Source organism: Alosa alosa, chromosome 23 (assembly GCF_017589495.1).
Source record: "Alosa alosa isolate M-15738 ecotype Scorff River chromosome 23, AALO_Geno_1.1, whole genome shotgun sequence".
Taxonomy (NCBI): domain Eukaryota; kingdom Metazoa; phylum Chordata; class Actinopteri; order Clupeiformes; family Clupeidae; genus Alosa; species Alosa alosa.
The window spans coordinates 1,391,871-1,404,557 of record NC_063211.1 but is presented as its reverse complement, the minus strand read 5'-3'; the positions used below and the strand labels follow the sequence as shown (position 1 = coordinate 1,404,557).

Here is a 12,687-nt window from a genome sequence, read left to right as displayed (position 1 = left end):
TCGGAGAAGTAGGCTAACGTTAGATGTCTATATATCGCGAGACCTTACGTCTTCAAATAGTCATGCGCAGATACGCACACGTGTTCCTGTGCGACTGCGTTGCGAAGATGGCGGACGGTGAAGGTAAATGAGAGCTCAAAGTTAACTTTGTTTTTTTTTTTTTTCATTTTTGCATGATTGTACTGTTCTGCGATTTTCGCATTTCTCACACAAATATTCAAAAACAATGTAATTTAGTACTGCACACAAGAGCAGTCGAGCATGCACTCTTGTAGGTATTTAAGATGTCTGCGTCAATCGAACTAGTACGGCAGCCGCATGGGCGCCTAATGAGTGACTAGGGTGTTAAGAAAAAACTGAGAACCCCATCCTAGTAACCTTATTTGTCTCCAGTTGGTGTTTTGGGACATGGCCAAAGATCTTCCACTTGTCAGTTAAAAATTTAGCTGTTCTTGTCTATGTAGTCTTGTTTTGTGATTCATGTTTGCGCAAATATTGAACGTTAACGTTACTGTCGTTTAGCCGCCTATAAAAATGGCTAACGTTAGTCGGCCACAATGCGTCAGTGTTTATTTGCAATTCTGGTATTAAAAATGCGCTGCGTTTTGGTTATTCTAAAAGACGTCGACTTCGTTTTTTTTGGTTAATGTTGATGTTAACATGTAACTTTGCCGAAGTTGCCATTCCAATAGCTAACTTGCTAACTAGCTGATCACTAACTTCAACAATTGCCCAATTTAAGTAGTCTAGCTAAACTTAAAACTTGTTTTTGTTGCCAAGTCACCACTGAACTTCGTCATTTACCAATGTAAGTTAAATTAATTCCGATATACCAATTCCGATTGCTTCAGTAAACTCCCACGTGGTAACGTTAGCTAGACTTCGCCACGTGGGTGCACGAAGCTGGTGACCCGGCCATGTTGAGTTTGGGTTGGCTTGGTGGCTTTGCAAGGCCGTTTGTATGTTAATGCAAATTATTTGTTCTGATCGTATATATTTTGACGTTTGAGATTAAACATATAAATTCAAAGATGAAAGTTTGCAGCCAGTGTGTTGCCGGTTATATTGCCTGCGCTAGTGCGCTCAAAGTTTTGCATCAAGGACTTGGTGTGAGAATTTAGCAATCCCAATAATTTGTCTTGTTTGCCTCCAATTATAGTGAAGAAGGAGAAGAAAAAGAAGCAGAAAGTTGCAGATCATGAAGTTGGGGTGAGTCCAGCAACGATTATTATACCATGTAGTAGCTCATTTCTGTACTGCACAAGTTAAAACATGTTTACCTTCCTACAGGACATTCAAGAGTCTGGCGATTTTCTCATCAAGCCAGAATCTAAAGTAGCTAGTTTGGACACATCTCAGTGGCCTCTGTTATTGAAGGTAAGTGAATGCCTCCGGTATAACTATGCATTACACATGTCCCTGCATGGCATTAGCATTAGGCTAAACGGGTATGGCGTGTGACGTGATGAAGCAGTTTATCCATTCTCTGAGTTCTGCTGGTGCTCGCACTCTCTGCGGCTCTCGCGTCTGTTCTAGGCACAAGAGTTTCCGGCTGCCTGCGCCTCTCCCGCAGGTCCAGTGTTCTACTGGTTCTGTGGTCAGAGACCGCAGGTGGGCTTGCAGGGATGAAGCCTGGCCCTCACAAAGACGAGTGTAAACGGCTGATCACATGCCTCACCCAGACCATCCCATAAGGATGGTTTCTAGTAGTGTAACAGCGCAGTGTTTGTGTAAATGTTAGTTCTTAGCAGTCGAACAGGACTTAAAATGACCTTAATGAACATTACATTAACATTGAAAAGAACAGTTTAGGGAAGTCCTATTACAGGGTGTACATGAGCCGTGTGTATTTGATGCTAATGTACAGTCATACTTTGCAGAATTTTGACAAACTAAACATCAGGACTGCACATTACACTCCCATTCCAAATGGATGCAACCCACTGAAGAGGAACATACACGATTATGTCAGGTATGATGGTTCATTAGCATTCTTCTGTTGGAACAGCACAGCCACATGATGTCTCTTAGATAGCACTAGCACTATGTGCAAAGATGACTTTTATCTACTACCCTAAAACTGATGGCTACCATACAATTCTGTGCCTGGCTTTTCTTTTGGCATTCAGTGCCCTTAGATGTGAATTTATTTTTGTTTCTCTTCCATGATTTGTATTTTGTTCCTCTACTCTAGGTCGGGCTTCATTAACCTCGATAAACCTGCCAACCCGTCCTCTCACGAAGTGGTGGCATGGATCAAGCGCATCCTGCGAGTCGACAAAACTGGCCACAGCGGCACGCTTGATCCCAAAGTCACCGGCTGTCTGATCGTGTGCGTGGACCGTGCCACCAGACTGGTCAAGTCCCAACAGAGTGCCGGTGAGTTACGCGGCCGTCCTGAGTCTCTTGTCACGCCTATGGGCTTTTGCTGCTCTGCCGTTTGCAGTAACGTTACAGTAAATAAGCGGCTTCAGCTCACTACTCTTCTGCTCTCTATGCAGGCAAAGAGTATGTGGGTATAGTACGGCTGCACAATGCCATCGAGAGCGAGCACCAGCTTTTGAGGGTAAGTGCCTACATGTATGTGTTAACATTGTCTTGAGTTTTCATTGCCATATACTGAGGCATCATGCAATTTGGCACTATTGAGCAGTTCATTGTTAAGGGTCACTGCCTCCTGGAAACAATGTCACTAAAGTCTTCTTTTTTTTTTGTGTTTAGGCCATGGAGTGCCTTACGGGGGCGCTGTTCCAGCGACCTCCCCTCATTGCTGCAGTTAAGAGGCAGCTGCGAGTGCGCACAATCTACGAGAGCAAGCTCATCGAGTACGACCCTGAGAGGAGACTAGGTGAGGGGCTGCTCTGTAGATATTGTCCAGATGTCTAATCAGTTGTACGTTCACTAACTAATGCAGTCATGTGTGCATTCTGTGGAGTTAGGGATGTAACGATTACTGGTATAATGGTAAACCGTGATATAAATGTTGACTATAACAATTACCGTTTTCATTTCAAATAATATCGCATAATTATCGTAGTTGATTACCACGGTGTGGAAACCGTGTGTTTAATCCTTCCCAGCTTCATCTGAGCTTGCTTTTGACATACAGTAGGCCTGAAAATACTGGTGCCCTACTGATTCTGTTGTCTAATTGATTTATTTAACTGCGATTCGGATTAGGTTACACCTGATTTTAAAAGGCGCAACATTTTCACCGCAAAACGTCTACTGTATCATGTAGCCACTCTGAGTCTTTTTACACTGCGATAATACTGAAAAAACGTGATCATTTTGGTCCTTATAAGCGTGAGGTTAAATTAATATCGGTACATCCCATTGTGAAGTACTCTGGAACATGGACACACTTGTGCTGTTGGAATGAGACCGGTAGATTCCAACCTTCAATGCGCTCCCTTTGTGTGGCCCTGTAGGCATCTTCTGGGTGAGCTGTGAAGCGGGCACCTACATCAGGACGCTGTGTGTGCACATGGGCCTGTTGCTGGGCGTCGGGGGCCAGATGCAGGAGCTGCGGAGGGTCCGCTCCGGAGTGATGGGAGAGAAGGTCAGTCATTAAGGGCAGTGTGACCAAAGCATAGTGGCTGAATTTGAAGGCTCCCACCTTTTGAATGTTTCAGAATATTTTACTAGCATAGATTTTTAAAAAACAAATTTAAGCATAGTGGCTGAATTTGAAGTCCATGGCAATGGTCATAGCTGGTGCAAGACTGATCTATATATTGGCACCAAATGGCTAGTCATATTTGAGTGCCATTAAATTACTTGTGTGTAATTAAATGATTCATTGATCTTACAGGCTATTTAAATTGATCTGCATGTTCCTGTGGTGATTGTTCCAAAGTGTTGAGTTCAGTTCTGGGCCTCTTCCCCAGTCCTGGTAATTTATCTTTGGCACAGCATCATGCTATGGGTTATTTGTTTGGGTTGGTCCTTCCATGTCCACCTCACTCTAACCATAGCTAATACCTCTGTTTGATAGAATGGATGTTGCATGTACAGCTAGCAAATTCCTTTTTTTAACCACATGGTGACTTTTTCTTGCCTCAACACAGGATAACTTGGTGACCATGCATGACGTGCTGGATGCCCAGTGGCAGTTTGACCACAACAAGGACGAGAGCTACCTCAGGCGTGTGATCTTCCCCCTGGAGAAGCTGCTCATCTCTCACAAGAGGATAGTCATGAAGGATAGTGCGGTAAGTGGCGTCTCTGCATTCATCCCCTCAAGATGGTTGGTCACAGAGTAAAGTGTATTGTGAAGTCACTTGGGTTCTTGTAGTTTGAAGAGTTCACATATAGCGATCAATATGCTCATTCTTGTTCCTATTGTGGCATACATTTGACAGGTTAATGCTATCTGCTACGGTGCCAAAATCATGCTCCCAGGTGTCCTCCGATATGAAGATGGCATCGAGATCAACCAAGACATCGTAGTAATCACCACCAAGGGGGAGGCCATTTGTACAGGTTAGTCACAGCCTTTGTCCTGCCCTCTTTTTCATACTGAAGAGCCACATGATGACTACAGAATAGAATACAATAGCACTCTGTGCAAAGATGACTACTATCTATCACCCAAGACTGATGGTGTTCATGTGGGTGAATAAAGTGCTATTTTGAGGAAGCCAATTAAAGCCTTTTCTTCTCCCCGTCCCCTCCCTTGATCTGTGCCGCTAGCGGTTGCACTTATGACAACGGCGGTCATTTCTACCTGTGACCATGGAGTCGTTGCCAAGATCAAGAGGGTCATCATGGAGAGGGACACGTACCCTCGCAAGTGGGGACTTGGACCCAAGGTAACCTCCTCAGCCCAGGCCCAGCCTGCATGTTGGTGTGCTCACACTTGTGAAAGTGGCTAGGGGTGGGAAGACTGCCGCCCTGCTGTGCTAATGCTAAATTCTGCCTCAGGCTAGCCAGAAGAAGATGATGATCCAGAAGGGCCTCTTGGACAAACACGGGAAGCCAAACGGCAGCACACCTGCAGAGTGGACAGACAGCTATGTGGATTACGGGTGATTACTCAAACCCTCAAATGTTAATTAAGACGTGTTTGTTTGCATCATTGAAACTAGCTCAACTGTGTTTGGCAATGGTGCATCGGCGTTGGCAGATATTTTGTGAATTTCATTAACATAGGTTTTAGGGTCTGCTCGCTATATTGCTGCTAGTCTCTTTTCTGAATGTGACTTTAGGGTGAAGGTTTTTAGTGTTGAGTACATGATGTAGCTCTTTCCTCATGCTTGATTTCTCTACTTTGGATTTCAGTGCAAAGAAGGCTGCAGCTGCAAAGAAGGGCGACGAGCCAGCCACACCTGCAAAGGTAAAAGATGTTTTAGTTATAAATGTCCCTCTGTACTGAACAGTAACCATGTAAGGGGTGAAAGATTGGTTTCTCTTCTTTTAAGTATATTTTTTGGGCTCGTTGCCTTTATTTGTATAGGACCGTGAAGTGAGACAGGAAGTAAGTGGGAGAGAGATGGGATGGGACCGGGATATGACCGCAGGTCGGATTCGAACCTGGGTCCCCGTGGGCACTTGGACCCGTATATGGTATGAGCGCTGTAGCCTGTTGTGCCACAGCGCCCCCTGAAAGGTTGGTTTCTGATCGCGTTCTTCTGCCTGCAGCGCAAAAGGGTAGAGAGTGGAAGCGACGGCGAGGGGAACGCAACGGAACCTTCAACGCCTGTGACGCCCAAGACTGACGATGAGCTGAAGAAGGAAAAGAAGAAAAAGAAAAAGGAGAAAAAAATGAAACTGGCGCAAGAGGAGCCCGCAGCCGAGGCGGCGCAAGAGGAGCCCGCAGCCGAGCCAAGCGAAGAGGTACGATCCTAGTGCTCAATGACCTCATGGTCCTAGTGCTCAATGACCTCATGGTCCTAGTGCACAATAACCTTATGGAAGCGTAGAGGTACGATCCTAGTGCTCAATGACCTCATGGAAGCGTAAGAGGTACGATCCTAGTGCTCAATGACCTCATGGTCCTAGTGCTCAATGACCTTATGGAAGCGTAGAGGTACGATCCTAGTGCTCAATGACCTCATGGTCCTAGTGCTCAATGACCTCATGGTCCTAGTGCTCAATGACCTCATGGTCCTAGTGCTCAATGACCTCATGGTCCTAGTGCTCCATGACCTCATGGTCTTAGTGCACAATAACCTTATGGTCCTAGTGCACAATAACCTTATGGAAGCGTAGAGGTACGATCCTAGTGCTCAATGACCTCATGGAAGCGAAGAGGTACGATCCTAGTGCTCAATGACCTCATGGTCCTAGTGCTCAATGACCTCATGGAAGCGTAGAGGTACGATCCTAGTGCTCAATGACCTCATGGAAGCGTAAGAGGTACGATCCTAGTGCTCAATGACCTCATGGTCCTAGTGCTCAATGACCTCATGGTCCTAGTGCTCAATGACCTCATGGTCCTAGTGCTCAATGACCTCATGGAAGCGTAGAGGTACGATCCTAGTGCTCAATGACCTCATGGTCCTAGTGCTCAATGACCTCATGGTCCTAGTGCTCAATGACCTCATGGTCCTAGTGCTCAATGACCTCATGGAAGCATAGAGGTACGATCCTAGTGCTCAATGACCTCATGGTCCTAGTGCTCAATGACCTCATGGTCCTAGTGCTCAATGACCTCATGGTCCTAGTGCTCAATAACCTTATGGAAGCGTAGAGGTACGATCCTAGTGCTCAATGACCTTATGGAAGCGTAGAGGTACGATCCTAGTGCTCAATGACCTCATGGAAGCTGAGGTAATGCATCCTAGTGCTCAATGACCTCATGGAAGCCCAGAGAGGTGCGATCCTAGTGCTCAATGACCTCATGGTCCTAGTGCTCAATGACCTCATGGTCCTAGTGCTCAATGACCTCATGGAAGAGGAGGGCAATGATCCTAGTGCTCAATGACCTCATGGTCCTAGTGCTCAATGACCTCATGGAAGCCGTGAGGAGGCACGATCCTAGTGCTCAATGACCTCATGGAAGTTTAAGAGGTAATGATCCTAGTGCTCAAATGACCTCATGGTCCTAGTGCTCAATGACCTCATGGTCCTAGTGCTCAATGACCTCATGGAAGCTTAAGAGGTGCGATCCTAGTGCTCAATGACCCTCATGGTCCTAGTGTGTCAATGACCTCATGGTCCTAGTGCTCAATGACCTCATGGAAGCATAGAGGTACGATCCTAGTGCTCAATGACCTCATGGTCCTAGTGCTCAATGACCTCATGGTCCTAGTGCTCAATAACCTTATGGAAGCGTAGAGGTACGATCCTAGTGCTCAATGACCTCCTTGATCCTAGTGCTCAATGACCTCATGGAAGCAGAGGTCCTAGTGCTCAATGACCTCATGGTCCTAGAGGTAAGTGCATCCTAGTGCCAATGACCTCATGGTCCTAGTGCTCAATGACCTCATGGTCCTAGTGCTCAATGACCTCATGGTCCTAGTGCTCAATGACCTCATGGAAGCGTAGAGGTACGATCCTAGTGCTCAATGACCTCATGGTCCTAGTGCTCAATGACCTCATGGAAGCCGGAGGTACCATCCTAGTGCTCAATGACCTCATGGAAGCCGGGCGAGGTACGCATCCTAGTGCTCAATGACCTCATGGTCCTAGTGCTCAATGACCCATGGTCCTAGTGCTCAATGACCCCATGGAAGCCAAGAGGCACGATCCTTCAATGACCTGGTCCTAGTGCTCACGACCTCATGGTCCCAGTGCTCAATGACCCCATGGAAGCCCAGAGTGCTCAATGACCTCATGGTCCTAGTGCTCAATGACCTCATGGTCCTAGTGCTCAATACCCTTATGGAAGCGTGGAGGTACCCATCCTAGTGCTCAATGACCTTATGGAAGCTTAGGAGGCACGATCCCAGTGCTCAATGACCTCATGGAAGCGTGGGAGGTGCGATCCTAGTGCTCAATGACCTCATGGAAGGCGTGAGAGGCGATCCTAGTGCTCAAATGACCTCATGGTCCCAGTGCTCAATGACCTCATGGTCCTAGTGCTCCCTGACCTCATGGTCCTAGTGCTCAATGACCTCATGGTCCCGTGCTCAATGACCTCAAGCTGTGGAGGCAGACGCATCCTAGTGCTCAATGACCTCATGGAAGCCGTGGAGGTGCCATCCCTAGTGCTCAATGACCTCATGGTCCTAGTGCTCAATGACCCTCATGGTCCTCCTAGTGCTCAATGACCTGGTCCTGTGCCTCAATGACCCCATGGTCCCAGTGCTCAATGACCTCATGGGAAGCATAGAGGGGTAATGATCCTAGTGCTCAAATGACCTCATGGTCCTAGTGCTCAATCCCTCATGGTCCTAGTGCTCAATGACCTCATGGTCCTAGTGCTCAATAACCTTATGGAAGCCGTGAGGCACGATCCTAGTGCTCAATGACCTTATGGAAGCTGTGAGGCACGATCCTAGTGCTCAATGACCTCATGGAAGCGTGAGAGGTACCGCATCCTAGTGCTCAATGACCTCATGGAAGGAAGTGAGAGGTAATGCATCCTAGTGCTCAATGACCTCATGGTCCTAGTGCTCAAATGACCCCATGGTCCTAGTGCTCAATGACCTCATGGTCCTAGTGCTCAATAACCTTATGGAAGCGTGAGGTAGTCGATCCTTAGTGCTCAATGACCTCATGGAAGCCGTGAGGAGGTAATCAGATCCTAGTGCTCAATGACCTCATGGTCCTAGTGCTCAATGACCCTCATGGTCCTAGTGCTCAATGACCTCATGGTCCTAGTGCTCAATGACCCATGGTCCTAGTGCTCAATAACCTTATGGAAGCTGAGGTATCATCCTAGTGCTCAATGACCTTATGGAAGCGTGGGAGGCACGATCCTAGTGCTCAATGACCTCATGGAAGCCGTGAGGTATCGATCCTAGTGCTCAATGACCTCATGGAAGCGTGGGAGGTAATGATCCTAGTGCTCAATGACCTCATGGTCCTAGTGCTCAATGACCTCATGGTCCTAGTGCTCAATGACCTCATGGAAGCGTGAGAGGCACGCATCCTAGTGCTCAATGACCTCATGGTCCTAGTGCTCAATGACCTTATGGAAGCGTGGGCATGACCCCTAGTGCTCAATGACCTCATGGTCCTAGTGCTCAATGACCTCATGGTCCTAGTGCTCAATGACCTCATGGTCCTAGTGCTCAATGACCTCATGGTCCTAGTGCTCAATGACCTCATGGTCCTAGTGCTCAATAACCTTATGGAAGCGTCGAGGTATGATCCTAGTGCTCAATGACCTCATGGAAGCGTAGAGGTACGATCCTAGTGCTCAATGACCTCATGGTCCTAGTGCTCAATAACCTCATGGAAGCCGTGAAGCTGCATCCCTAGTTCTCAATGACCTTATGGAAGCATAGAGGTACGATCCTAGTTCTCAATAACCTTATGGAAGCATAGAGGTACGATCCTAGTTCTCAATGACCTTATGGAAGGGGACTTCAACTGGGCACAGACTGAACTTTGCAGAGCATCAGGCCGAATGAAAGTTAATTTGGATGTTTTCTTTTAGCTCTTAGTCTGGGGAACGTTTTGTTTTCATAAATGGGAACTTCAATGTAGTAGTGACTATTGGGTGTCCATACTGGTGTGGCGCACGGGGCTGGTGTTTTAATGGCTAATGATGTGGCGCACGGGGCTGGTGTTTTAATGGCTAATGGGTGTCCAGACTGGTGTTTTAATGGCTACTGGTTGTCCATACTGGTGTGGCGCACGGGGCTGGTGTTTTAATGGCTAATGGGTGTCCAGACTGGTGTGGTGCACGGGGCTAGTGTTTTTAATGGGTGTCCATACTGGTGTTTTAATGGCTACTGGTGTTTTAATGGCTACTGGGTGTCCATACTGGTGTTTTAATGGCTACTGGGTGTCCATACTGGTGTTTTAATGGCTAATGGGTGTCCAGACTGGTGTTTTAATGGCTACTGGGTGTCCATACTGGTGTTTTAACGGCTACTGGTGTTTTAATGGCTACTGGGTGTCCATACTGGTGTTTTAATGGCTACTGGGTGTCCATACTGGTGTTTTAATGGCTACTGGGTGTCCATACTGGTGTTTTAATGGCTACTGGGTGTCCATACTGGTGTTTTAATGGCTGTTTTCTCTTTCCAGGCTGGTGAAAGTGCAAAGAAGAAAAAGAAGAAGAAGAAACAGAAGGAGGAGGAGCAAGCGTCTGAGTGACTGCTTGAGAGAAGCGTTTAAAAACTCTTTAACGAAACTGTAAAAGTGAGCGGCCCTGTTGGACAAGGGTTAATGCCTGGACAGGGTGACTGGACCTGTTGGCTCAGGGTTCTGACTCCGCCCTAACCGTTGCCTCTGTTGTGTTTTGGATTCCGTTATCCTCATAGAGGCACTAACGAGGCTGTAGTCGGTAACTGTTTATGTTGACCATGGTATGGAGAGATTCTTCCCCAGATTCTGTAATATAGGTGTGCTTTCACTTTTCTTTTTCAACCAACTGAATGTGGTAACTGTTTTTGCTGTTATCCATGTGTGTAAAACTTTTTTTTTTTTAACCTTGTAAATAAGAAATCAAGTATTATATGAATTGCATTTGATTAATGAGGTTTTTTTCTACAAAAGTTAAGTGAGTGGTCTCTTATTTACCTCTTTGTTAATGTGGCATTATGACTACATTTTAGTGAAGTCCTTATTTGGGAAATGTTGGTTGAGTTGAATTAATAAATCCATAGACTAGTCTGTGGACAAATCTTGTAGGCTATTTAGGAGTCAAATTTGGTGTAAATTTAGTGTTTGTTTTTTTCCCCCTCCCCTCAATACGCATGTCAATAAATGCCTATCATAAGTTGTCAGAACTCTAGCTGTCCTGGCTAACTAATTAATGTTATCCTAAATCTTGTACAAAGACATTTGTGACTAGCTGGACCTAGATGCAATAGAAAAGCATTATAGACTTGCATGCTAACTCAATTCTAAAAGGGTATTGACTTTACAGGGTAAAATGGATGGATTTCTTCACATCGTTGACACAAGACACAAGTGAGTTCATGCCTCAAAACAGTAGTAATAAGTCCAATGTGACCCTTACATAACGCCAAAAAAGGAATCGATGATTTGTAGAGTGAGTGAGGGCTGGTATGGGCATTTGCATAGGCTCTTTTTTTGGTGCAAAGATGGCAGTTTTCAAAATCTTAGGTCTTTTGGACCCTGCCTTAAGGTTCTGTTTGTAAAACATGGCCAACGTCTGAAGTTCTGTGAGAAAAGAATCTGTTTCTAGAGGAAGCGTTTTGCCTAGTGCTTCTCTGTATGATGGATTATGGTTGAGAGACTGAAGTTCTTGACATGGAAGGAGATCCAAGCAAAAAATGAGGTTACACTAGAAAAAATATTTAATAAAATACTATTGATAGGATGGCAAATGTTTCCAATATTCTACCTGACACAACCCATGATAATTTGAATATGTACTGTACATAATGTAAATTGTTACCCAGTGGGACCCCATTGGTCATATGCATAAGCTTATGTTTTAGAGACAATTTGCAGGTTAATCCAGGTAGCACTGTGAGAGTAGTTGGTGCAGATTTGTGGGGCATGACACCCAGCAATGCACTGATCTCAAGTTCATACCTATTTCTGAGGGAAGACTGACCTTGATTCTGCTGCAGCCTGTGACGAGACTCGTGGCATTCTTCGTTCTACGTAAACCGCGCTTAGAGCGTTAGTATCTTTTGACACATCGTATCACGGACGCGTAAGAACAATCCATTAGAAATTAACATAATTATTCACTATTTTAAAACACTACGATGACAGAGCAGTTGTTCTTCAGCACCCTCCAGCGTAGAGGGTCAGAAGTACAGTAAGCCGTCGGTCAAAAACACTGTACATAAAATGAGCGACGGCGCGCTGCGCGTTCTAGTGACAGTGTGCGCCATTTTGAATCGAAAATATGACCGATTTTTTCCCTGCCTTGCATGTGTAAGCCAGAGTGGGACAAGCGTTGGCGATCTGTATTTATGCAACGATACATACAACTAGTAGAAGTCAAGTTAAGTAAATAGTGATTGTATGTCGCATTCAGCCGAAAGATAGATGGCCTTACTCCTTCGGAGGAAGTAGCGTTGAACTATTGGCTGTATTTATCACAGGGATACATTGCTAGCTGGCTAGTTAGCTTGACAAGCAAAACAAATCACAGTTCCTTCGCTGGCAAGCTAACTAATCAAGTCGACGAAGAGGTAAGTTGATTAGTGCATCCAGTAAGTTTGTTTATTATTCAAAGCCATCTACCATATTATCATACGTCACCAGCTTTCCAGTTTAGTGTGTTCGCAGTGGCTGACTGACTGCAGGTCAAAGCCAACATGGCTAGTCAGTTTGCAAGTTAGCTGAGCTTGCTAGCAAGGTATCTAGGTATCTTAGTGAGCTAGCTCACTAAGTAGCCATTAAGGGAACATATTTACTTGGCTAGCTAGCTAAGTAGTTCACTCTACTTTGCCTTTAGGCTGTAACGTTAAGCATCGCATTATCTCATTACATTTCTATGCATCCTGCTTACCATTGAACAGAGATGATGGCTAACAAAGACAGGGCGCTGAAACGATAGCTACTTTGGCTGATTTAGGTTGTTAGAGCAGCAAAGGAGTAGCACAGCTTGCTAGCATATTTTTTAAGCTGCCCAACCATCAA

The 12,687-nt window shown here is 45.6% G+C and overlaps 1 protein-coding gene and 4 non-coding genes across 5 annotated transcripts; all 5 read left to right on the top strand.

Annotated features, from left to right (window-relative positions):
* The first annotated feature begins 56 nt into the window (after positions 1–56).
* Positions 57–10,917, top strand: dkc1 (dyskeratosis congenita 1, dyskerin). Its single transcript, XM_048234459.1, has 15 exons — positions 57–123; positions 1,160–1,209; positions 1,291–1,377; positions 1,881–1,972; positions 2,195–2,379; positions 2,502–2,566; positions 2,722–2,848; positions 3,432–3,562; positions 4,071–4,214; positions 4,365–4,485; positions 4,696–4,814; positions 4,927–5,030; positions 5,284–5,338; positions 5,644–5,838; positions 10,147–10,917. The coding sequence occupies exons 1-15, from the start codon at positions 63–65 to the stop codon at positions 10,213–10,215; spliced, it is 1,605 nt and encodes a 534-aa protein (XP_048090416.1). The 5' UTR covers positions 57–62; the 3' UTR covers positions 10,216–10,917.
* LOC125289014 lies at positions 1,458–1,669 on the top strand. The gene has a single exon (XR_007192565.1). It is a non-coding gene; the product is annotated as a small nucleolar RNA SNORD17 (small nucleolar RNA).
* On the top strand, positions 2,013–2,089 carry LOC125289003. The gene has a single exon (XR_007192556.1). It is a non-coding gene; the product is annotated as a small nucleolar RNA SNORD83 (small nucleolar RNA).
* Positions 3,852–3,981, top strand: LOC125289009. Its single transcript, XR_007192561.1, has one exon. It is a non-coding gene; the product is annotated as a small nucleolar RNA SNORA36 family (small nucleolar RNA).
* LOC125289004 lies at positions 4,529–4,608 on the top strand. Its single transcript, XR_007192557.1, has one exon. It is a non-coding gene; the product is annotated as a small nucleolar RNA SNORD83 (small nucleolar RNA).
* Positions 10,918–12,687: the final 1,770 nt, after the last annotated feature.

Bases quoted from the DNA above. Each gene is read 5' to 3' on its own strand.
- dkc1 (XM_048234459.1), top strand. From the start codon at position 63: ATGCGCAGATACGCACACGTGTTCCTGTGCGACTGCGTTGCGAAGATG. The intron at 1,210-1,290 runs GTGAGTCCAGCA...ACCTTCCTACAG, and splicing joins TTGCAGATCATGAAGTTGGG to GACATTCAAGAGTCTGGCGA. The intron at 5,031-5,283 runs GTGATTACTCAA...TTTGGATTTCAG, and splicing joins GACAGCTATGTGGATTACGG to TGCAAAGAAGGCTGCAGCTG.